The sequence below is a fragment of the Cannabis sativa genome, chromosome 4, assembly GCF_029168945.1.
Source record: "Cannabis sativa cultivar Pink pepper isolate KNU-18-1 chromosome 4, ASM2916894v1, whole genome shotgun sequence".
Classification (NCBI taxonomy): Eukaryota; Viridiplantae; Streptophyta; class Magnoliopsida; order Rosales; family Cannabaceae; genus Cannabis; species Cannabis sativa.
In genome coordinates this window covers 63,094,339-63,121,501 of record NC_083604.1, presented here as the reverse complement: position 1 = coordinate 63,121,501, position 27,163 = coordinate 63,094,339, and the positions used below count along the sequence as shown (strand labels likewise).

The window sequence follows — 27,163 nt, the reverse complement described above, 5'->3', positions numbered from 1 at the left end:
TATAGCCACATTTTATATAGAATAGAATATCATGTCACCTCTCATACTTCTCCTTATTATCTATTCTAATTATTAGATTTTGCCACGTAAAGGGTCAGAATTCATGTAGTTAGTTGAATCTAAATATAATTAATCCACCTAAAGTATTGCCATTAATAATAAATTTGTTCATATCGTTTATTTTTTTTATTAAAAATTATTTTCAAATTTTGATATTTAGAATTAGTTAAATTTTAAATTAAATTTGAATATTTTGATAGTTTAACCATAACCTTTTCATTAATTCCGAAGATAAATTTAGGACGAATAATAATTTTTTTTTAATTACTATTTACAAAGTATAATAATAATTTTTATTTTTATTTAAATCACTATTATGCTTTCAAATTTCAATGATTATCACTACATTGAATATTATTAATTTTAAAATTATGATATTAAAAAAAAATAAAAACTAAAATAAAATTAACATACGTAACTTGGCATGTAACATCTATCTAGTATATATATATATACACTAGATTAAAGTTACGTATAATGTACGTATATTTAATTATATTTTAGTTAACTTTTAATTATTATACTGTACAATATTATTATAGTTTAATTAAATAAATAATCTCAAGTTAAAGTAATTATTTAACATAAAATAAAAATCATAATGATATATTGGGAAAAAAATAATGTGTAAAATTTCAAAACTAAACTCTTATTTCTTGTTCATAATGTAAGATATTTAGGGCTCGTTTGGAACGCCGTATTAGGTCGTATTGTATTGTATTGTATTATATTGAATTGTCTTTTATGCAATATTTTTATGTAAAACTATATGTGGTATTAACTTTTATGGACACCTAAATATATAATATTTTAGTATAAATTAAAGTTTAACATAGTATTATATAAAAATATAATATATAATCCAATTCAATATAATACAATACAATACAATACGACCTAATACGGCATTCCAAACGAGCCCTTAATGTATTAGCTTTGATAAATAAATCAACAATCACTAAGAGCATCTACAATGAAGATACAAATAAGTGGTGAAAAACTAAAGTGTTATTCATTTAACAAAAAGTATACTCTAAATCTAAAAGGAATGTAAATTTAACACGTAAGACTATTTTCCATTGGTAATAAAATTGATAATAAAGTTATTAGTTTTTATTTTATTATTAATAAAAAAAATTAATTAGATATTAAATTTTATATTTTAGTAATTGTGCATTAGAGCATAATACTAAAATTTAATTTAAATCTACCACAAATTTATTTTTTGTGCCAAATATAATTTGATTTTTACGTCATGTGATATTTTGTTAGCATAATAAAATAATAATCAATAAATAATAGTAAATAGTCGATAAATTTCATTCAAAAGACGACACATGAATCTCCACATAGTCCTCTGTAATGCAATAATGATGAGCTTATAAACACATTTTGTACACATAATTGAACACAATCGTAAGGAATATTATGTAAAAAAAAAATAATCCACGTAGATTTGGATATTACATTCTTAATGCTTTGAAATATACTCACATTTCAAAGATTTTACACAAATAATAATATAATTGAACATGAATCCACAAACAATTGAGTACAGAGAGTCAATATTTAAGCAACATAAATTTAGAATTTTTAATATGGGTGTAATGAAAAATGAATAATATTAAAGTGTATAGATAATTTATGGAGTAATAAATATCTGTGCATGTGAATCTAAATTATGCATAAGCATGTGATTCGAACAAATATAGTAAATACAGTAAAATGTATGTATATCAAACGATAGAGCATTCCGAATATGATTCATCGTTGGAGGGATTGAAAATTCTATACGGAACTAGATTTAAAGAATTGAATATAAATTTGCTTAGAGGATGTTTGGAGCAGTTCAAAAATATTTACGTGATGATATTTGTGAACTTTCTGAGATGAAGATTTTTCATTATATTTATCATCGCAAGTGGATGCGATTCTCCACCTAATCTTTAGCTTTTTTTTTTTAGTTAAAATAACAAATATTTACTGTTATTAATATTATTTAATTGGGAAATTTACAAAAGTTGACTAAAAAGTCTCTTGATTTACTTTTTTATTTGGATACAATTTTTTTTTCTTTTTTATTTTACTCTTTTCTTCTTTTACTTTTATACGGTGTCAGGTACTTTAGGAGAGAGAATGGCTGATGTGTGTGGGCCCCGCCTGCTGCTGATGGGAGAGGACGCGCCATTTGTCGCGTTGGGATGTCACTTAGTGAGCAATGTCAGAATTTTGTTTTAAAAAAAATTAAAGAAGTAATTGGAGAAAGAAAAAAAATTCTTTACAAATTTTACTATTTTATTTTCTTAAAAAAAATCTTTACTTTTTTTTTGGTACCGTAAGTCTTTATTTTAATTCTAAAGAAATATCTCATATTTTTTTTTCTTTTCTTTTTCAAATGTATGATAAATGTTATTGATTATTATTTTTTTTTTTATGTATAAAAATAACTAACACAAAAACTATTTTCAAATAAAAATATATCATATTAATTTATAAAAATATTAGATGAATTTAATTTAATTTTTTATTTTTACATATAGAAATATGTATTTTTAAACATTTAACATAACCTCCAACTAGATTATTACTAGTTTTGAGCAATTCAAACAAAAATAAAATATATATATATATAAAGAAAATTTACAAAAAAAAAAAAAAATTACTTAAAATATATATATATAAAGAAAATTTACAAAAAAAAAAAAATTACTTAAAATTAGGCTTTTTATACAATTTTTTTTTTTTTTTTTTACATTTTATCAGATTCTATTCTTCACTTTTTTTTCAAGAAAAAAATATTGGTTCTCATAGCATCAACATAAAAACAACGCAAAAATAATTTTTTTCATTTTTTTTTTTTTTTAAAAAAAAACCTATAAATTTGTAAAATGTAAACTTTTGTCATTTGTTAGTATTTATTAATAATCCCAAAATATAACCAAAATAAAATATCAAATCAAATTATACTTAGTGTGAATTTAGTTTTTATTGGGTACATACTTTTTTGAGTTGTTGTATAATTAATTTGTAGTTATTTTTAAGTTTGTTTTTATTTGTTAAGATTATTTGTTTGTGTGTGTGTGTGTTTTAAGTTAACACAATTTGTTAATTTCTAATAATTTTTCATATTAAATTAGGGTTGTTATCTCATTGTTATTTAGTTGTTCAACCAAGAGAAAATTAGTATATATTTAGTTTTCCATAGGTATGTAAGTTTTTGAGTTGGTGTTCAAGTGTTTTATAGTTGTTTTTTCATTTTTATTTTTGTGATTATTTGTGTCTTTTTTTTTTTTATGAGTTTATGCATTGTGTTGATGTTTGTTTAATTTGCATATTTTTATTATTTTTACATTGCTTTTAGATTGTGGACAATATTAATTGATATTAGTTATTTTTCTTATTTAATTAGAAAAATTGTTATGTAGTTGTATTTTTGTAGTTTTTTGGTTGACCAAAACATTCATTAGAAAAAAAAAATTATTTTTCACAATTTTGATACAAAATAATAATAATAATAATAATAATAATAATAATAATAATAAATAAAATTATACTATTTAAAATTAAAGTAAATATTTTCAAATATAAATAATAATAAAAACACACCTCGTAACTAATGAAATATTAATAAATTATAATAATGCTTTTGAACTAGAAATAATAATAAATTAAATTTTTTATTCAAATATTTTTTGACCAGTACATAACACACCTAGTAACTAGCTTATTTATACCTTCTAGAAATTCAAACAAAATAATATATTTTGAAAATGAAATATCAAATCAAATCATACTAAATGAGTTTGAGTAAAGCGACACAAAAAAAAAAAATATATCAGACACTTTTTAGACACAATAATGTGTATTAAATTTCAACTATAGATAATCATATATGGAAAACACGTCAATTTTATAAACAGTGAGTGTGATTTGTGTGTGTCAGAATGTACAATTTGTTGATGTCCAATATTGATTTGTATATTTATGTAGTGTTGTCATTAATTGTTTCTTAGTTGTTATTAAGTTGTTCAACAAATAAAAAAATGAGTATGTGTTTAGTTCTTTTATGGGCATTATTGAGTTGACACACACGTGTTTTGTAGTTGCTTGTCAATTTATTTTATACAGCAGTGGTGTTTTTTCTTTTCTTTGGAGTTGATGCACTCTGTGGAATTGTTTGCATGTCTATGTTATTTGCATATTGTAGTGGAGTTGTTATACAGTTGTTCATTTGTTGGTATTTAGTTGTTTATTCAATAGAAATGAATATATATACACATTTTTTTTATATGTATGTTTTTTTTTTCATTTTTTTTATGAGAAATTTTCAAAAATATTTTTTTTTATATTTTATTAACAATTTTATGACCTAAAAATTTTATTTACAAAATACACTTTTAAAGTTAAAAATTACACATGTTTAAAAAAAAGTTAAAAATTACACTTTTCTCAACAGAAAATAAGAAAACAACTAAAAATAATGGGAAAATAACCTCACGACAACTATAAATCAACTAAATAAATTATAAAACAACAAAAATTAACTAAAAAAATAACCTCATGACAACTATAATAAATACTATGTTCAGTAAAACAAAAAAAAGAACAACTAAAGCAACTACAAAATAATTATTCAACACTAAGACAACAACATAAAAATAACTGTGTAAAACAACAATAAAACAACTACAAAAAAGCAACAAAAAAGTTTACGATTTTTTTTTTTTTATATATTTACGAATTTGTAATTTTTTAGAGGGAAAACAACGTTGTTTTCATGTTGCCGTAAAATTATGCTATATTTTCACAATTTGTAAACAACGGTCTTTTCTAGAACAACCTAAAAACAACAGTTTGTAAGGGAAAAAAAAGTCGATAAAATGTAAAAAAAAAATTGTAAAAACGTAAAATTTTTGTTGTTTTTGGGTATTTCTAAAATAATCCTCTTAAATTATATATATATATGACTATATTATGATTACTATTTTTTTTATTCTATTTTAATTAATTTATTTAATTATAATCATCGTACAAAAATACATATCAAAATAATAATATAATAGTAACAATAGTATACATGAAAAGTAATTTCAATCCAATTTATCAAAAAAAAAATTGAATATAATATTATTTTTTGCATGTTATAAAATAAAAAGTATTTAATAAAATCTATGGTGAATAAAGTTTTTGACACCAATCTTTTAAAAACAAAAAAGTCCCTGACACTACATTTTATCTCAATTTAAATAAAATATATTTTTTATGTACATTTTTATAAAATTAATTCTTTTTTATAGAAGTAGTCTCCATAGTGTTTGTCAAAAAAACCAATGAAATTAAATAATAGATCTTGTCAATTAATTTTACACGTGGATTAATAACTTGAATGCATTAATTTGTTTGAGCACTTTTCCTAAGTCAAGCGTGTCTTTCACTTGCCCACCTAATCACTATCAATTTTTTTTTTTGTCTCTACTGTATTTTTGTAAATAAGAAATTTTAAAAATAGTATTTTAGTAAACATTAAATCCTATAAATGTTTATTTTTTATTATAGTAGTATAAAAGTTTATTTTAAGTAATTTTAGCTTAAAATAGAAAAAATCCCTAGATTAGACCAATAACTATATTGACACGTATAAAGGTGATTCGCACCACTAGTTCTTTTTAGCATTTCTCTTAGTTATACGCTTATCCACACACACTCATTTAGATACACATAAAAATATATATTTATATATATATATATAGATATAATTCCAATAAATTACATGCAACATTATCCCAAACATTGAAGAAGTCGAAAAGCAATGAAAGAGCCCGTACTACTCTACACAGCTCTTGGCCTCATCATTGTCGTTTTATTATCAAAACTGTTGTTCCAAACCAAAAAACGACAATACAAAAAGCTTCCACCAAGCCCACCTTCTCTCCCACTCATCGGCCACCTCCACCTCATACAACAACCCGTTCATAGATTTTTCCGCGATCTCTCACACAAATACGGCACCGTTTTCTCCCTGTGGTTGGGTCCCCACCGCGTTGTCATCATATCATCACGCTCAGCCGCCGAGGAATGCTTCACCAAAAACGACATCGTTCTGGCCAACCGTACCCGATCCCTACTCTGGAAACATGCCGGCTATAACTACACCACAGTCGTGGCTTCCTCCTACGGCGACCACTGGCGCAACCTCCGCCGCATCGGCTCCATCGAGATCTACTCGGCCAACCGGCTAAAATCACACTTGGAGACACGTAAGGACGAGATCAAGCGTATGATTAGTAAACTCGCTGAGAACTCCCTCCGTGAATCGGGTAATAATAAGGAGTTTGGGTTTGCCAAAGTGGAGATGAAGACGATGTTTTCGAACTTGGCTTACAACATCATAATGAGAATGGTGGCCGGGAAACGTTACTGCGGTGATGACGTCAGCGACGAGGAGGAGGCCCTGCAGTTCTGGAGGATAAGGGAGGAGTTAATCCCCAGTGGCGGAGTGGCAACCACGGCGGATTTTTTGCCTTGGGCTTTGAGTTGGGTGGGAAAAGGGTATGAGAGGAAGGTGAAAAGGGCTGCTAAGAGAATGGATGCTTTCATGCAAGAGCTGGTCGATGAACGTCGGAGTATGAAGGCAGACTCTACTATGATCGATCATATGCTTGCTTTGCAACTCTCCGATCCTCAATACTATACTGACGAAATCATCAAAGGCTTTATAGTGGTTAGTATACAACTATATATACATATTCTTACTTTATCGTTATCTTTTTGATAAATGTTTTGCTTAGCAATTGAATTTGTGTTTTGTTAAATAATAAAATAAATCTTATATTTTTCAAAATAGTAAAAATATGACTTTAAGTTAATTTTTAACTATTTTATTTTTTAATATAATTAACTTAAAAATAATTTTTAATATGAACAGATCCAAATTATCTAACCAGTTTTGTCATAAGAATATAGATTATAATTAAATTTTATTTTAACAAAAAAAAAAATCAGTTTATGATCTTATTTTTACCATTTTAAAAAATAAAAAGTCAATTTTATTATTTAATAAAATAAAAAGTCAAATTAATAATTTTTATAAAATATTTCAAAATAGTATTTACCTTTACTTTTTTGATGGAATGAGGGTTATTTTTAGTTGAGTGAACAATATGTGTACTCTATTTTTTCTGACCGATAATTAATCTTATTATAAATATTTTAACTATTTACATTTAATGATATCTTCTCACTTAATTATCTAACCCGTTTTGTCGTAAGAATAGATTATTATTAAGTTTTATTTTAATAAAAAAAAATCAGTTTATGATCTTATTTTTACTATTTTAAAAAATAAAAAGTCAATTTTATTATTTAATAAAATAAAAAGTCAAATTAATAATTTTTATAAAAAATTTCAAAATAGTATTTACCTTTACTTTTTTCATGAAATCTGGGTTATTTTTAGTTGAGTGAACAATTTGTGTACTCAATTTTTTCTGACCGATAATTAATCTTAATATTTTAACTATTTACATTTAATGATATCTTCTCACTTAATTATTCATTTTATGTGCCACGTCTTTGTTATTTCTAGTCATTTTAATCATGTATATTTACTGAGAAATGTTAAAAGATATCATTAATATCTTTTTATGTGTTATTATTGCTATTGATTTAATAATTAAGTATCAAGTTCCATATAATTTAATATAATAATTTTTAAAAAATGTCGTTAACCAATTACAAGACACATGTGTAGAGGTGTTTAAGCACCACTAGTGTCTAATAACAATACACATATTTCCACTACTAACTAGATATGCGTGCGTGTTTATTGTTTTAGTTAAAAACATTAGATGTATTTTAAATTAAAATAAAAATTAATAATTTTTCTTTTTCAAAGAGAACTTACAGCATTAGTTACATAAATGTGTTGTTGTCTCTAACGAAACCAGAATTTGCAGAACAGGACCAGTTTATTGTTTATAAAATAAAAATAGTACTATTTAATTTATATTATTATGTAAAATAATTATACTTGCTAATACTTATTTAAATAAATATAATATAAGTATTAAAAAATAATTATATTAACAAACAGTGTGCTTAATAATTAATTATATTAAATTTATAAGTGTAATTACACAATATTCATTTTTAGAAAATTAATATTATTAGATTATGTAATTACTAACTCATTTGTTAAACATGAAAATAAGAATTTATATACAATTATTATTTGACATTCAAATACATTATATTTTGAAATATAGTGTAATTACTCTTTTTGTATAATAATTACAATACCTAATTATTACACTGTTGCATCTAAATACACTCACCGTAGTAAATTTTGCTCGACATTCCTTCATAAATACAGACTCATCTATAATGGAACTAAATGTTGTGGAAATATCTTTCTCAATACAAACAGAAGCAATCATTTAAAAAGTTATTTTTTAATTTTGTTTCAAACACTCTTCATAATTTTCATGATTGAGAATGCACATTTGTGGACATAGGAAGAGTTCGAACAAGCTTAAGTAACCTGTCAATAATAAAATAATACATAATTACTTTTTTTTTTTTTGTTTTCACCAAGCGTTGACTCTAAAATTAGAAAGAAAAAAAAGTCTAGAAAAGATTTATTTGTTTGGGCAAGTGAGTAGTGTAATATTGTTAGTGCGATGAGAATTATAAGATTCATGGGGTTAGAAAGAAAGTGAATACATTTAGGAATAAGTTGAGAAATACATATTTTTTGTATTTATTAATCAAAAATACTTTTATATTATATTTCATTAACAAAGTACCTACTTTTGTGAGTGATTTTCTTAATATACCTTCACTTTTTACTTAAATCTTAATTTAGCACATAATTTACATCAACCTAAGGGGCATAATAGGGACATTATCTATAAAAGTGGGCATATCTTAAAGAATATAGAAATAAAAGTAAAAATTAAAATAAATAAAATAAGGGTTAATTTCACAAATGCACAAAAACAACAAAAATACAGTTTCACGGAATTTTAAACATTTTTACGATTTTTTTGATTTTATTTACATAAAATACGGTCTTTTTATGTTGAAATTTTGTTCATTTGTTGTTAATTTTTTGTTATATGTATGTTATTTTTTGTTGTTATTTTGATGTTATTTTCATGTTACTTTTATGTTGCTTTCTTGTTGATTTTATGTTGTTTTCGTGTTATTTTTTAGAAAACTGTAAAAATATAAAAAATATTTTTGAATGTAAAAATGTAAATATTTTATAAAAAATAGTGTCTTATCTAATTATTCCATAAAATAAAGTAAAGTGAATATATATACTATGTAATTTTCTCATAAGTTTAGGGCGTATTCTAGTAGATAAAAATAGCATATGTTTTGTAATGATGAACTATATTTTTTGACATATCTAATAGATAATGATTTTTTTTTTCTTTTTTTATTATAGCTCAATTCAATTCAATTTTTTTTTTCAAAAAATAAATTAAATATTTAGTTATTTATGGGGGCCATGGCCACCTCCAGCTCACTTGTCTCCCTTATTAGTTGCCTTAATTTTTAAAGGCATCACATTCAAATTTTAGTAGTGATTTTAATATTGGGACTTATGAATTGGCTAAACATACTACTTTTTAGTTAAATAATGAGCTTTGTTGGTTAGAATAAACTCCAACTTCCATTTAGTAATCGTCTCTAAGATATGTTTACAAATACAATATCTTATTCTTGAGAAAATATAAATATATATACTTACATTCATTTTAGAAGTGACAAAAAAATATATCATTTTAATAGATTGGCTGTTAACATCTGATTAATGATTATAAAATTATATTATATTCTACAAGAATATGTCACGCTAATTATTACATGTTTTTAAAAAAATTAATATTAAAGTATATATTTTTTTAGTATCTATTATAAATGGAATGCTAATTAATATAAAACAATTTGTATATGGTTATTATGATGGGTAATTAGTCTTTATTATAAATATTTGAAGTAGCGATCTCACTTAATAATTCACTTTATGATTGCCACGTCTGTGATAATTAAATATATTTATCTTTATATTATAATTGTGACATGTGCATATTTGTTCATACTAGTAATATATCTGTGAATTAAAAGAGTTTTAATATGGGGATCTTAATTATTAGATGATTACTAATTAACCAAAATTATAGCCTAAAATTTCGTTTTGCTTTTCAGGGCGTACTAGTAGCGGGGAGTGATACATCATCAGTGACATTAGAATGGGCATTATCTAATTTGGTCAACCATCCTCACATTCTAAAAAAAGCAAAAGCTGAAATTGATGAACAAATTGGTGAACATAAATTGATAGACGAACCAGACCTTTCCAAATTACCATACCTCCAAAACATCATCTCTGAGACCTTACGTCTATTCCCGGCAGCTCCAATGCTCCTACCTCACTTGTCCTCTGAAGACTGCACTGTTGATGGATACGACGTTCCACGTGAAACTATTGTATTTGTTAATGTTTGGGCTATTCACAGAGACCCTACACTATGGAAAGACCCCGAAAGCTTTTACCCAGAGAGGTTTGAGAGTAGAGAAGATCAAATTAATAATGTTAACTTGCTTATGCCGTTTGGACTCGGAAGGAGATCTTGCCCTGGCAATGGTATGGCCCTACGAGTAATTGGTTTAACTTTGGGAACTTTGATTCAGTGCTTTGAGTGGGAAAAGGTTAGCGATAAAAATATTGACATGACCGAGGGAAGAGGTATTACTATGACAAAACTTGTGCCTCTACAAGTGTTGTGCAAAGCACGTCCAATCATGAACTCAGTTCTCTCACAATGATGTTAGAGAATAATATGCATATATATATGTATATTTATATTTATGTATTAATAAGCTTTAGTTTTTATTGTGCAAGTGTGTCCCGCTATATATTAGTAATCATAAAAGAATAAAAGAGGATTTTGGTTGTCTTCCAAAATATTACCTCTATCAAATCGACCTTTTTTGAGATTTTACATTAATTAAAAGTTTATTCGGAACAAATTAGAATTATTAAGTTATCAGACTCCTATTAATTTTTTTTTTTATATAGTAGCTAACATAAGATGTGGCAATGTCACATCAATAGTGTATGTACATATATTATTTTAGAATTCCCTAAAAACACAACCTTTCAGAGTAAAAAGCTCTAAAGAAAGGAGACAGGAACAAGAAATTTATTCATCCTAAAAACTTTCGCCAAAATCAAATTTTGAAGAGAATCAAGATAGCTAGGTCAGAAATAGAACTAACTAATTGATGAAGCAATGTCATATTTAGCTAAGTTGTAAGCTACAACATTAATAAATCTAGAGCAATCATAAAGACTAACATGCTTGAGACTTGAAAGACTAAGAACAATATCTTACAGTATAACCAGGAGAATATTGACCATGGAAATATGATTATTAATCTTTTGCATTATGCTCAAATAATCTAATTCGAACTTAAGATTATCAAACCCAAAGATACAACATTGATTTACAGTGTTTCTTAAAGCCAAAGCCTCGATAACCTCAGCCTCAAACCAGTCAGCAAAACACCAAGCCACGAATGCCATAACGACGCCATATGAGAATCACGAGCGACCATCCCAAATATACACCTGTTTTTATTGTCAAGGCCTGCATCAATGTTAAGTTTGATGAAACCGGTAAGTGGCAGAAGTCATCGCAATGCAAATGGCACTAAAACATTCTAGTGCAAATCAGTCGTCCACTTGAAGGCATACCATGTTGAAGGTCCCCAAGGAACATGCATGCTTAATTAACCACTAATGTCACTTGAGTATCCATATTATTATGCACCGTTGTATTCTTTTTGTATCAAATATGCCACAAAATTACAAGCACACAATCTCTATTTAGCTGATTGATAAGTGATCAATATTAACATGAATAACTTGAAAAGAAAAATATCCATACAGTCAAATTCAGGTCCCAAAGCTTGAAATCACAAAGTTTACAACAATCATGAAGAGTAAGACAACCCCAAAGTGCATGGTGAGTTGATTCCACATGGGTAGTACACACCAGACAAAGACCATTTTATAATAAGGCCGTGTTTGATCAAGTTTATTCTCTTTAATAGGAATCCAACTCAAAGAAGTTTTCCAAGCTAATATGTTCATAACTTTGGGAGAAATTTTACGAGTCCATAAATTTTTCCACCAACCCAAAAAAATGAGAGGTAGAAGCACGATCAAAACCCAACTAGTGCAATCCCAAATTGTCAACGAGTTACACAGAACAACCTTAATTAGCTTCATCGGGAAAAAATAAACCACAAATGAGAAGACCATCCCACTCTTGAGAATCTGATTTAAGCATGGAGACCACACTATCACCACCAAGGTACATAAGAGACAAAGCCAAAAAAATTAATTTGAGAGGAAGTAAATTGTAATATTCTTTCTGTTCCCCACCCTTCATATGGATTCAAAATCAAAAAGCTTTATAACCCACAAAATATGTTTCCACATAATGAAACATTTCTTAGAGGAAGATGTTAACAAAACTAATTTTATGATAATCTTATTTACTTTCAATAAAGATCAGAAATCATATCATGATTCAATCATAAGCTTTGTTCAACTATTTTACACATGATTATATGTTTAATATATAAATTATATTAAATCATGAACATATATTATTGTGATGTCATCATAATAGAAAATATTATGATTACACTACTACAATTATGGGCTTTAGAGGCAGTTCTTTCAACTTATTTTATTAAAAGGAAAACTAAATGGTGTAAAAATATCCACATGGATTGAAATTGACATTTAGAGGCAGTTTTTTGGTAAAACCGTATGTATAGAATTTAATTATATCTATGTCATCAGTTGGGGGTTGGGAGAAAATTAAGGGGTTTTTTTTATTAACCTTATGGCATCGGTTATTTGGTATTAACCGACGCCATAGGTGCACACGTATTTCGATACGTGTGCACCTATGGCGTCGGTTAATACCAAATAACCGATGCCATAGGGTTATATATCAGAACCCATCTTTGTCTTCCTCATTTCACAACTTGTTGAACACGAAGAACACAACAGCCATAGCAGCCCCATACCCACGAAAAAACCCTCGCCAACCACCCATAAAAAAGGCTCATTATCCCTCATTTCTTCACCATTTTATCCCATTTTTATTTTAAAATCTTCCATTTTCAATACCTAAACCTATACTGTAAAAAATTTTAGTTTTTCCCCTATCACTATAATCGAACCTAATATAAAAAGGTGGTAGAATAACTCAGGCCACCGATTTTAGCAGAAAAAACGTTGAATCGCAATGTCCATTAAGGTATAAATATGATTTCTATATTCATTTCATTAATGTACATTGGTATTATTTCGTTTTTGTAATTTTTTTGGGATTTTTATATTGGCTAATTAGTAATTTTTCTCCCTGAACTTTTACATATACTAAATCGTGCCCCCTGAACTTTTTTGGCTGTTAAAAATTCCCCCCGAACTATTGAGATTGTTAAATTTAAGGACTTTCGTCTAATTTTAGTAAAAAAAATCTAACATTGATGAAAGTTCTGTTGGACTTTATTTTACCAGGATCTTAGATCTACTCACAAGTATGTTGTTTAACATCCTAAATATGAACTTTCTAAAACGATAATAAACACATATAAAGTTTAGGAAACCTTATATTGGTTGCAGTGGAATAATATGTCTCCTTCCACTCAGATCTCTAACCCTTGTATCCTTTTTGTCGCAGAGTATCACCAAGATCTGAGTCCGAATGTCATTCTTTTCAAGTTGGATTCTTCACGATCTTCCAGACTATGATTGAGGTACCACTTGCTGTGTGTGGGCACTACTCTATCACTTAGGGTATTTTGAAATTGGAAGAGGAAAAGAGAGAGAGAGGGGGTCGGCTATAGAGAGAAAGTGAGTGGCTCAATTTTCTGAAAGGAAATCTCTTGAATTACTGAATAAAATCTTATTTTGGTGTGAGCCATCACTTTCTATTTATAGGCAACCACTAGGTTTAGGTTAGTAATTATTTGACATTAAAATAATGAAAATTTTAATTGGAAAAGCCCTCTTCAAGTGGCCGGCCAAGGTGTTAATGGGCCCCACTTGGAATTTTGTAGTTTTAACAATTTTCATTTCTATTTTCTCAAAAACGCTAATTTTCTAATTCTAACCATTTGAATGCCAAAACTAATTATTTAATAACTAAAACAGATTATAAAATAAAATTGTCATTTAATATAATTATTAATTAGACATATAGAGTCTCTTAATTAATAAACAAACCTAGAATCTCTTTTCTTTACAATTTCGCCCTTGCTTAGTGAAAATTCACAAACTAGACATAGTCTAATTTTTGAATTATAATTGATTAATCACAAATCAATTATCTGAGTCTTACAAGCAGTATGGTCTCAACTAGAATGGGGACCATGGCCTATATTTCTGAGCTTCCAATAAGCTGATCAAGAATTTACCAAGTAATTTCACTAGCTTATTAATTCCTTGTTGCATCCACTCTTGGAACTTAGAATTGTACTCTCAATCATATAGAACGCTCTATATGTTCCACCATATAGATACGCTATCACATTTAACCATCGTTATAATCTAATTAAATAATCAAAGATCCTCTATGTAGATGATTTACACCGAGTAGGAACTAATTTACCATTTCACCCCTCAATGTATTTTGATCCTTAAAACACTTAGCTACCTGTAAATGATATTTAAGTGAACTAAAATATAATCACAGAAATAAGAGCTCTTCCATTTACATCTATTTAGCTAAGCTCGAAGGAAATCATCACTTTACTTCTAAATACCTGTAAAAGCTATAGATTCCATATTTATGTTTAGCGCTCCCACTCAATCATACTATCATGTTCCTAATATGTACGTATTGTACTGACCCGAAAGTAGGTTTAACTAACAAATCAAAGAACATGAATAGTACTCCTGAGATTGAACCCAAACATATCAGGATTAAGATCTTTTGATCTAAGATCAACTAGTGATATTGACTTGGAAAGATATAACGGTAAGTATTATAATATCTTAACTAAGCTCAATATCGGTCCAGTCCAATGTATACTCCATACATTCGAAACTAGTATACTTTACCAATGTCCCAGAAAGAACATAACACTTACTCCAAGTGTAAGTATACTTCATCGTTGATTATCACAACAGTGTAAATCCAAAACACTGATGAAACAGAAACTTAGTCTTTTGAATCATATAATCACAATCACATTCCACTGTGTTGACATTACTGTAATTGTGAATAAATATATGTTCTGGACTTAACTGATTTTGTGCATACATTAAACCATAAGCATGAAAAATACATGTTAACATAAATCACTTCAAATCTCTTAAATTGATAACTAATCAGATTAGATTGTAATGAGTTTTATTTAGGGCACAAAACCCAACAAGTTCAAGGGGTATGATTTAGTACATATCACAGTTTGAGGGGCATGATTTGGTAGATATCAAAGTTTGGGGAGCATGGTTTAGTACATAAACAAAAACTGAAACAGTAAAATTGATTGAAATTAGACAAAAGTCCTTAAATTTAATAATCTCAATAGTTCGGGGGGAATTTTTAACGGCCAAAAAAGTTCAGGTGGCACGATTTAGTACATACCAAAGTTCAAGAGGAAAAATTACTAATTAGCCTTTTATATTTTATTATATTATATTGTGTGTGTGCTATAGGTGGTTGAATTTTTGTCGCAATTTGTTGCTAGATTGCATTTATAAGGTAAATATTTATTAACTTGATATATAATATATATGTATATATATTGTGTTTTGTTATTAAATATGCGTTTATATATATTGTGTGTGTATATATTGTGTATATACTATTTGTGTAACTTGTGTAATTGTATTGTACATGAACATGTATATATATTTGTTGTGAATGAGAATGAGATAGTAGGGATTAACTTAGTTTACAAATAATTTTTTTAAAATTATGTTAGTTTGATATATAATTGATTATATATGTACATGTATATGCTATTTTTTTCAAAAATTAATTTATAGAATTTAGTAACTAGTAACTTGATATATATATATATTTTAATATAACTAGTAAGTAATTAAATAATTAAAATTCTAATTTTATTGTATTGCATTATATTGTAGGTTGTGAGCTAATTTTTAAGATTCGAAATATTTCAGTATTGATCGGATTTTATCTTGCTATAGGTATATACATTCACTAACTTTTTGTTTTTATAATTAATTATCTATGCATGCTAAGTAGACTTTGAATATCTTAAATATTCATCCGTAGTGAAGTAGATTCTGCGAATACATATACTGCGGTTGGATGGGTGGATAAATTTTTTAGAATTTGAATAAATTTTACTAAAAAAAATAAATACCAAAGGAAAAGTACATAACACAAAAAACTAGTTAATTACTCGCCAGTTGTAAGAAATTAGGTGACATAACACATTTATATAAACTTTTCTATTATAAATGACAAACCAAACAAATGAATGGATTTACTTTAGGAAAAGTCATTCCAATTCTACCTATATTCCAATCAACTAACACTACCCTAGTTAATTAATTACAACTTTTACAACTTATATAACTTAATAACATGAACCAAACTAAAACACAAATTTTAGTAATATATGAATTAAATGTGAGAAACCTAGTTAGTTACATTGTGTAAGTAGTAACTAGTTATAATTAGTTACTAAATACTGATTTTTTTTGGTTAGAATATTTGTATGGATAAATCATGGATGCGTGAGGAGAGAGACACACTGCGATTTCAAGTAGGGTTCGATGCATTTTTAGAGTTTGCCTTAAAGAATTTTTACTACTACAAAACTCACATTTAGCGTCAGTTTTAAAGTGACACATGAAAAATTTACTTCGGTTGTCTAAACCGACGCTATAACCACAGACGCAAATATTGAGATTTTTTGCTTCATTCATTAACCGACGCCAAAAGTTTTTTGCTTCAGTTCATAACTGAAGCAAATAGTAATGCACTGACGCCAAAAGGTTTTTGCTTCAGTTATAAAAGCGAAGCAAAAAAAACCAAAAAAAAAAAAAAACTGAACCGCCACTAGCACCACACCTCATCAAACCACCACAAAAACCCATCACCAACAACAAATATTGCCACCAAACCCTATCGGACCACCACCACAACCCATAGAATCACTTAAAGTACCACATCGAACCACCACCATCCCATCGGACCATCATCACGCGCCTATACCTCCTGCAAAAAAAAATTAGAGAGAAAAAAGAGAGAGATCAGAGAGAGAGAGCATAGACAGTAAAAAGATAGAGAGGTCGAAGGAGAAAGAGAAATCGTAGGAGAAAAAGAGAGACATCGAAAGAGAAGAGTGAGAGAGAGAAAGAAATTACCTTCGAACGATTGTGGCGGCAACGTGTCCAAGTGGTTGGGGGTTTCCATTATGTGCGGCGACAACTTGGCTCCGATTCGGGCTGAGCGGTTTGGGATTTACAAAAACAAAAAGAGAGAATGAGAGTTGATGCAGAAAGAAAGAATGTTAGAAATGGGGGAGGCGGCTGGGGTGATGTGAATATTGAATCTTTAGGGTTAGGGTTTTCTTAATTGGGCCTGAAGCCCATTATTATGTCTGATTTGTTTTTTTTTTTAAAAAAAAAATAGGAAGTTTGCGTCGGTTGTGCAATGAGGCAAAAAGTGAGATTTTTGCGTCGGTGCACTACCAACGCTAATTCTCTAAAAACTGACGCTAAACCTACGTCTACCCATAACCGACGCTAAATTTGACCACTGATTATTTGCATCAGTTATGTAATTTTCTCGATGTCATAGACACAAAATGTAGTATTTGTAGTAGTTTTTAAAAATCCCGAGCGTATTTATTGTCCATGTGTAGATTGTTGTAATGGATTTATTAGAAATATTACAATGATTAAGGACCATGTGTATTTACGAGGTTTCAATAGAAGTTATACTACTTGGTATTGGCATGGAGAACATTCCATATCCATTAGGAAAGCAGGGGGTAGATGATATCGAGGAGTTTGTTTCCCTCAACAAGCCACCTCTCTTGTACAATTTTGATGACCAGAAGGCTCTTGATCAGCAAGTATATCTCTTGTCTGACAATATCGACAATATTGTAGACCGAGCGTATTTGTACTAGCATGAGGGTCCAATCAAAGTTCACTACAAGGACTACGATGATTCACATGCCCGGGTTTTGATTTTGGAAATACTGCAAGAGGATGCTAAAATCTCAATCTCAATTGAAGGGTGCAGATATGTTAGGGAAGTAGCAAACATGTTCATTCCTTGGCCTAAATACCTAATTGCAACACCCGAGGTAACTTTTGTTATAAATTAATTATTAATGATTCGTGGAGTTTGAATATCTTCAATATTCAGCCATAGTGAAGTAGGTTCTGCGAATACATGTGCTTCGGTGGGATGGATGAATAAACAACTGTATATATTTGTGTTATTTGTCATTATATAGGCATGTTTCATATTTTTGGGGGCATTCAATTACTGTAAAGCCCGCTTAGTTAATTTGGAAATTAGCAGTTATTTATGATAATCAGGAAATTATTTATAGCTATTTAAATAATTTATCATTGTTATTTATGGAATTCAGATATGCATGAGTATGTTATCAGTAGTTTTATTTCGCATTTCCGGTGTCCGGTATTTTGGAACGCGGTGTTTGGCTCAGTAGAAATCACAACTTAGTATGTTAGTATTTTGGGGACGGGTTTTAGACATTGGGAATGTCGGGAATGGCCGGGAATTTAGAATGTCCCAAAAATACCCCTTTAGTATGATTTTTTTTATGTTTTTATGGTGAAGGGGCAAAATGGTCTTTTTGCCCCATTAGTGTTTTGTCTTGTATGATTTATTAATTGGAAAATAAATAATTATTTATGTGATTATTTGGCTGAAATAAAATGTGTTATATTCCTTTTTTCTAAAATTCCATCACTTAGTCATTTTTGAAGAAAATTCCAAAAACTCACACACACACAAAGCTCTCTCTTTTCCTCTCTTGTTCGGCCAAGCTTGGGGAGCAGCTAGGGCTGGAGTTTCTTGTTATTTCAAGTTGTTTTAGCAAGATCATTGTGATTTTAATTGAGGTAATTCTTGGCTTTAGTTCTTACTTGTTTTTCTTGAAGAAAATGTGTGAAAAGGTGAAATGCATGTTGGTTTCTATGTGATTCTTGCTGCTGTAATTTGAGGTTAATTTCTGAGTTTAAAGCTTGTTAGATTGAAGTTAATTTAGGTTGTTTTGAAGCATGATAGTTAGATTGAGCTAAGCTTTGTTGTTTTTATGTAAAAAGTATGAATTTTGGAAGGAAAGTGTTGTGTTTATGTTCTGTGTTGTTGCTGTTGTTCCTGTTAGTTTGCAGAGGTTAGATTATGCTTAGTTATGTTGAATTATGTTGGTTTGCATGCTTGTTTAGGTGGTTTGCTCAAGCTTGAGTTTGGAACTCAAAGCTTGAGCTCCAATGGCAAAATTTGTATGTGTGGTTTCTGGGTAGGTTTGTTGCCTTGGATTTGTTCTTTAGGGTATATAGAACAGGTCTGGAAAGTTTGGGATCAATTGGGTTCGAATTGGTCAAGATATGTGATTTTTAGTTGGCTGCCTGCGAGGAACCGGAATTCCGGTTGAGCATCCGGAATTCCGGATGGGGTCCTGAATTTTCCCAGAACCGGAATTCCGGTTGGGCAACCGGTCTGCCGGTTGGGGATTTTTCAGAACCCTAGTTTTCCTCGTTTTTGGGTTTTTAGGGGTATTGCCATGCTTTTTATCGATAGGGAAACTTTTAGTTTCAAGTTTTAGTCCCCGGGAAGTGATTTAGCGTGTCACTTATAGCGTTGTGATTTTTATGGTTTAGGAGCCAGTAATCCGCCGTTCAGCTTCAGTTCCAGTCAGGTTGACCGGCACACCTGAAATCGGAATCCAGGTAAGATTAGTATAACAGTATGCATATGTAGATTACATGTTTAGCGAGCATGTAGGAAGCCTATTAGATTACATTAGTTGTATGTTGGCTTCGAACTATCCAACCCTGTCACGTCGGTACAGGCTGGAGTATGACCAGCAGCCGGAGTATGACCGGTTTGACCGATCAGGCTGACACTGGGTTGGTGGTCCCGTGCTATTGACGTATCCCGTCGGTACAGGCTGGAGTATGACCAGCAGCCGGAGTATGACCGGTTCGACCGATCAGGAGGATACAGTAACACGTCGGTACAGGCTGGAGTATGACCAGCAGCCGGAGTATGACCGGTTCGACCGATCAGGTTGTTACGTGTCAATAGTACCGTCCCTATGAACGTTCAGAACTCAGTACCATGTTGGACATGGCAGTAGTGGCTCAGTACCATGTTGGACATGGCAGTAGCGGGACTCAGTACCATGTTGGACATGGCAGTAGTGGCTCAGTACCATGTTGGACATGGCAGTAGCGGGACTCAGTATCGTGTTGGACACGGCAGTTAGTTTTATGTATGAGTATTATTATGCTTTTCTTACTGAGTCTGTCGACTCACAGTTTATGTTCATGTGTAGGTAAAGGCAAGGCAGTTGCTGATGGACCGTGAGCGAGCTTATGAGATTGTACATGTCGGGGCGGTTAGGCCTGGAGCGTACGATCCTCGGGACAGCACGGCTGAGATTTTGTAATTGTCGTTAGACGACTTTATTTTGATGTAAAAGTTGAACAGTGAAAACGTTTGTAAATATTTTTATAAATCGGGATCCCGAGACTTTTTGCAAAATGGTTTATAAGTTTAATGAAAAAGCAAAATTTTAATTAATCACGTTTTTCCATAAACCTCGTTGATTAGCAACGAGCTGCACAGTACGTTTAAAAATCACGTAATACGCCTAAGATAGTTAGGGTGTTACAAAATGGTATCAGAGCCTTGACCCAGCCGTAAGTGTGGTCGACGAGGACGTCGGACCCCGTAAGGGGGGGTGATTGTGACAGTCAGTAGTCTCGTGATCCGTAAGGGGAAATACCGGGTAAGCTGTGCAATCCCACACCGCCTGGGGAAGGTCAAGTGGGATGATTCTGAGACTGTGTAGGTATGGGATTACACAGTTGAAGAGGGCTTAAATGGATTGATTGGTACTACCTATATCAACAAGGTGCATCTTGTTTTTCGGTAGCCCATCTCGAAAGAACTCCACAGTTAAGCGTGCTTGGCCTGGAGCAATTTAAGGATGGGTGACCTCCTGGGAAGTTTTCCCAGGAAGCGTGCGAGTGAGGACAAAGCATGCTAAAAACACTCGTGTTGGTCTGTAGGGTCAGTCATCAATCCAGGAAGCAGCCAGAGTGGCGTACTCGTGTATAAGAGCCATTCATTCCGTGGGTGGAAGGGCCCAATGGAGGCTTGAAGCGGGGACGTTACAAATGGTATCAGAGCCGCCAGGTTGTCTTCCGAAGATCGTCACGACATGTACAATCATCATCAGCAGTTAGCTCGGTTCACGGTTCAGTAAGCCTTTATTGCTTTAGTAGTTTATTTTATTCAGTTATGAAAAAGAAAAGCCTGTTAGGAAGCATGTTAGTAGCCTGATAGTAGAATAGGCGCATGTTTCATTTCTAATTTCCGAATTGAGCGGCATTAGTAAAGCTCTCGATGATCGTGACCTGAAGTGCCAACTCGGGATTTCGAAGCAGTTCAGACTAGATGGACGCCAGGCGAATATTAGGAGTCAGGGCATCTCAGTCGGGTCAGATCAAGGTCGAGGAGCTTAGTTCCCCCCAAGTGTTTTGGGCCGAGGTAGAGGTCCCAGGGGCAGGGTTCGCGGTTGGAGTGATGTTAACTCGCCGCAGGCTGCCCAAGTGAATCAGGAAGCCCGGAATTGGGAAGTTACAGTTTGCGGAAATGCAAACCCGGATAGAAGAGCAAGATCTCGAGATTCAGAGGTTGAGACAGCAGGGTGCTCTTGCAGTTCCAGTGCCCGTAGTTCCAGTGGCACCTGCCCCTGCTGCCCAGGCCGAGATAGTGGTAGCGGCCATTAGATTGGAACCTTAGTATGAGCGGTTCCGGAAGCAGGCACCTCCGGTTTTCCTGGGAGGTCCGGACGTGCTGAAAGCCGAGTAGTGGCTGACGGTGGTCACCAAGATTCAAAACTTTATGGGTGTCACCGGGAACGACAGAGTGGTGAGTGCCACTTTTCAGTTTAAAGAAGACGCTCTGGTCCGGTGGGACATGGTGTCTCAGATCCATGACGTCATCTCTATGACCTGGGAAAGGTTTTAGGAACTCTTCAGCGTTAAATGTTATAACGAGGCGGTCAGAAGCGCCAAGGGGAAAGAGTTCGCCCACCTGACCCAGCGAGAGAATATGAGCATGACGGAATATATTGCTCAGTTTAGCCGGTTGGCGAGGATAGCCTCGGGATTTGCGCCAACCGATTTCAGTAAGAAAGAAAATTTCTCGATGGACTTAATGTGAAGATCAAGTATGACCTTATGATCACTACCGACGATAAGGCCATCTAGGTTGAGGTGGCGAAGAAAGCATGGTGAGCTGAGGGCGCAGCTAGATGTATGTGGAATCAGTTAGAACTCCGGAATGTGGCGGGGCTCCTACCCCTTCTGCGTCAGGTTTCAGCAGGGGAGGTAGCGGTTCGGCCATGGACTGGAGGAGGAATCACCCACTGCATCTGGTGGCTCGAGGCAGAACAAGAGGTTCCGAGGGAACCAGAATCAAGACGATCGTCAGGGTAGTGTTAAGACCCGTTATTCCTACTGGAGTGTCTTATTAGTAAGAGGCATTCTCCGGGTGAGTGCTTGGGTCGGGGTTGTTTTGTGTGGCTGCTAGAATCTCTAGTAAATTGGGTAGACCATATGATAGATATGAATCAGGGTTTGGAACCCTGTTACCTGGCGGAGAATTGGTTATCTCCAATAGGTGGATTAGGTCTATGCCAATCAGGATAGATGGTAGAGAGTTAAGCGCTGATCTGATAGAGATGAGCTTAGTCGAATTCGATATTATTTTAGGAATGGATTTCCTATCTAAATATTCGGCGAGCATTGACTGTAAGAGGAAGATGGTAGTCTTCCAACCGGAAAGTGAAGAACCGTTCGTGTTTGTGGGTTCGGTTCAGGGATCTCGGATCCCGGTGATCTCGGCTATGTCAGCGAGAGAATTGTGGCACGGTGGGTGCTTAGGGATTCTGGCCGTGGTGGTGGACACCACTCGGCCAGACACCATTCGGCCAGAGGACATCAATGTGGTTCGGGAATTTTTGGACGTTCTTCCCGAAGAACTTCCAGGGTTACCACCTCATCGGGAGATTGACTTCGTGATTGACTTGGCACCAGGGGTGGATCCGGTTTCTAAAGCCCCGTATAGGATGGCTCCAGCTGAACTTAAGGAATTGAAGATTCAGCTCCAGGGGTTGCTTGACATAGGGTTCTTTCGGCCTAGTGTGTCACCCTGGGGAGCCCCGGTTTTGTTCGTGAAGAAGAAGGATGGATCTATGAGGATGTGCATCGACTACAGAGAGTTGAACAAGCTGGCGGTGAAGAATAAATATCCACTACCTAGGATCGATGACTTGTTCGATCAGCTTCAGGGGAAGACGGTCTTTTCTAAGATTGATCTCCGTTCGGGTTATCATCAGTTGAGGATCCGAGAAGAGGACATTCCAAAGACGGCTTTCCGCACTAGGTATGGACACTACGAGTTCCTGGTTATGTCATTCGGACTAACCAATGCTCCTGCAGCATTCATGGACCTGATGAATAGAGTATTCAAGGATTTCCTCGATATCTGTGTGATTGTGTTTATCGACGACATCCTCGTGTACTCTCAGTCAGAAGAGGAGCATGAGTTACATCTTCAAATGGTACTGCAACGACTTCGAGAACATAAGCTCTACGCCAAGTTCAAGAAATGTGAGTTCTGGTTGTCTCAGGTGTCCTTCCTAGGGCACATTGTGAGTAAAGATGGGATCAAGGTGGATCCCGGGAAGATTGAATCCGTCAGGGATTGGCCGAGACCGAAGACAGTGACAGAGATCAGAAGCTTCTTGGGGTTAGCTGGGTACTACCGTAGGTTCGTGGAGGGGTTCTCCAAAATTTCAATGCCCCTGACTGAACTTACAAAGAAGAATCAGCGATTTATCTGGTCAGATAAATGCGAAGCTAGTTTTCAGGAGCTGAAGCAGAGATTGATTACCGCTCCGGTACTAGCTTTGCCTTCGGACAAGGAGAAGTTCGTAGTCTTCTGTGACGCATCCGAACAGGGTTTGGGGTGCGTATTGATGCAAGCCGATCGGGTTATCGCTTATGCCTCCCGTCAGTTAAAGGATTATGAACAGCGATACCCGACTCATGATTTAGAATTAGCCGCAGTGGTTTTTGCACTGAAGATTTGGCGGCATTACTTGTATGGGGAGAAGTGCGAGATCTATACCGACCATAAAAGTCTCAAGTATTTCTTTACTCAGAAAGATTTGAACATGAGACAAAGGCGTTGGTTGGAATTAGTGAAGGACTATGATTGTGAGATTCTTTACCATCCCGGGAAAGCCAATGTAGTGGCCGATGCCCCGAGCGAAGGGTCCGGGCAAGTGGCTAGCATGGTTCGGATCTCACCTCGGCTACGCGCAGGATATGGTGAGATCCAACATTGAGTTTGTGGTAGGTCGGCTTCACAACTTAACGCCGCAATCCGATCCGTTAGAAAGAATAAAGGTTGCTCGGACGACGGATCCGGAGTTAGTGAAGATCCGAGATGAGGTATTGGCCGGTCGTGCCAAAGACTTTTCGGTGTCGACGAGTGGAATGCTTTTGTATAAAGCCAGGGTTTGTGTCCCGAACAGTGTGGACTTGAGGAACGAGATCTTTGAGGAGGCTCATTCTACCCCGTATTCTCTGCATCCCGGCACCACCAAGATGTACCAAGACTTGAAACCGTACTTCTGGTGGAACGGTATGAAGAAGAATTTGGTAGAATTCGTTTCGAGATGCCTCACATGTCAGCAGATCAAGGCTGAACATCAGAGACCAGCAGGGTTGTTGCAGCCTCTAACCCTACCAGAGTGGAAATGGGAGGATATTACGATGGATTTTGTGGTCGGGTTACCTAGGACCACGGGTATGTATGATTCCATCTCGGGTAGTGGTGGATCGATTTACGAAATCTGCTCATTTTCACGGTTAGAACAACGTTTACGGTGGATCGGTTGGCGTAGTTATATGTCAGGGAGATAGTGAGACTTCACGGGGTACCGAAGTCTATAGTTTCGGACAGGGATCCGAAATTCACCTCCAAATTTTGGCAAAGTTTGCAACGGGCAATGGGTACGAAGCTAAAATTCAGTACAACATTCCATCCTCAGACAGATGGTCAGTCCGAAAGGACAATTCAGATATTAGAGGATATGCTGAGAGCCTGTGTTATGGACTTTGAGGGTTCATGGAGTAAATACCTACCGTTAGTGGAGTTCTCGTACAACAACAGTTATCAGAGTACGATAGGGATGGCACCCTATGAACTGTTGTACGGTAGGAAATGTAGATCCCCTATCCACTGGGATGAGACAGGGGAGAGGAAATATTTAGGTCCAGAATCAGTTCAACGGACCAATGAGGCAATAGAAAAGATTAAAGCTAGAATGCTTGCCTCCCAGAGCAGACAGAAGAGTTACGCAGATCCGAAACGTAGGGATGTTGAGTTCCGAGTAGGGGACCATGTGTTTTTGCGAGTATCTCCGATGAAGGGGATTAAACGTTTCGGGAAAAGAGGCAAGTTATGCCCTAGATTTACAGGACCTTTCGAGATTCTCGAGAAGATAGGTCAAGTGGCATATCGGTTAGCATTGCCTCCAGCTTTATCAGCAGTGCACAACGTATTTCATGTCTCAATGTTGAGAAAATACGTTTCAGACCCCTCTCATATACTCAGTTATGAGGGCCTTCAGCTTCAGTCAGATATGTCTTATGAGGAAAAACCAGTGCAGATCCTGGATAGAAAGGATAAAGTCCTTCGGAATAAGACCATAGCGTTGGTCAAGGTTCTCTGGAGAAACAGTAAGGTGGAAGAAGCCACCTGGGAGCTGGAATCAGATATGCAAGCTCAATATCCAGAGTTATTCAGGTTAGATTTCGGGGACGAAATCCTTTTAAGGGGGGGATAGTTGTAAAGCCCGCTTAGTTAATTTGGAAATTAGCAGTTATTTATGATAATCAGGAAATTATTTATAGCTATTTAAATAATTTATCATTGTTATTTATGGAATTCAGATATGCATGAGTATGTTATCAGTAGTTTTATTTCGCATTTCCGGTGTCTGGTATTTTGGAACGCGGTGTTTGGCTCAGTAGAAATCACAACTTAGTATGTTAGTATTTTGGGGACGGGTTTTAGACATTGGGAATGTCGGGAATGGCCGGGAATTTAGAATGTCCCAAAAATACCCCTTTAGTATGATTTTCATGTTTTTATGGTGAAGGGGCAAAATGGTCTTTTTGCCCCATTAGTGTTTTGTCTTGTATGATTTATTAATTGGAAAATAAATAATTATTTATGTGATTATTTGGCTGAAATAAAATGTGTTATATTCCTTTTTTCTAAAATTCCAACACTTAGTCATTTTTGAAGAAAATTCCAAAAACTCACACACACACAAAGCTCTCTCTTTTCCTCTCTTGTTCGGCCAAGCTTGGGGAGCAGCTAGGGCTGGAGTTTCTTGTTATTTCAAGTTGTTTTAGCAAGATCATTGTGATTTTAATTGAGGTAATTCTTGGCTTTAGTTCTTACTTGTTTTTCTTGAAGAAAATGTGTGAAAAGGTGAAATGCATGTTGGTTTCTATGTGATTCTTCTTCTTTGTAATTTGAGGTTAATTTCTGAGTTTAAAGCTTGTTAGATTGAAGTTAATTTAGGTTGTTTTGAAGCATGATAGTTAGATTGAGCTAAGCTTTGTTGTTTTTATGTAAAAAGTATGAATTTTGGAAGGAAAGTGTTGTGTTTATGTTCTGTGTTGTTGCTGTTGTTCTTGTTAGTTTGCAGAGGTTAGATTATGCTT

General features: G+C 33.1%; 1 protein-coding gene across 1 annotated transcript; it reads left to right on the top strand.

Annotated features, from left to right (window-relative positions):
• The first annotated feature begins 5,837 nt into the window (after positions 1–5,837).
• Positions 5,838–11,035, top strand: LOC115712096 (cytochrome P450 81Q32-like). The gene is made up of 2 exons (XM_061114273.1): positions 5,838–6,781; positions 10,276–11,035. The coding sequence occupies exons 1-2, from the start codon at positions 5,870–5,872 to the stop codon at positions 10,894–10,896; spliced, it is 1,533 nt and encodes a 510-aa protein (XP_060970256.1). The 5' UTR covers positions 5,838–5,869; the 3' UTR covers positions 10,897–11,035.
• The last annotated feature ends 16,128 nt before the right edge of the window (positions 11,036–27,163 follow it).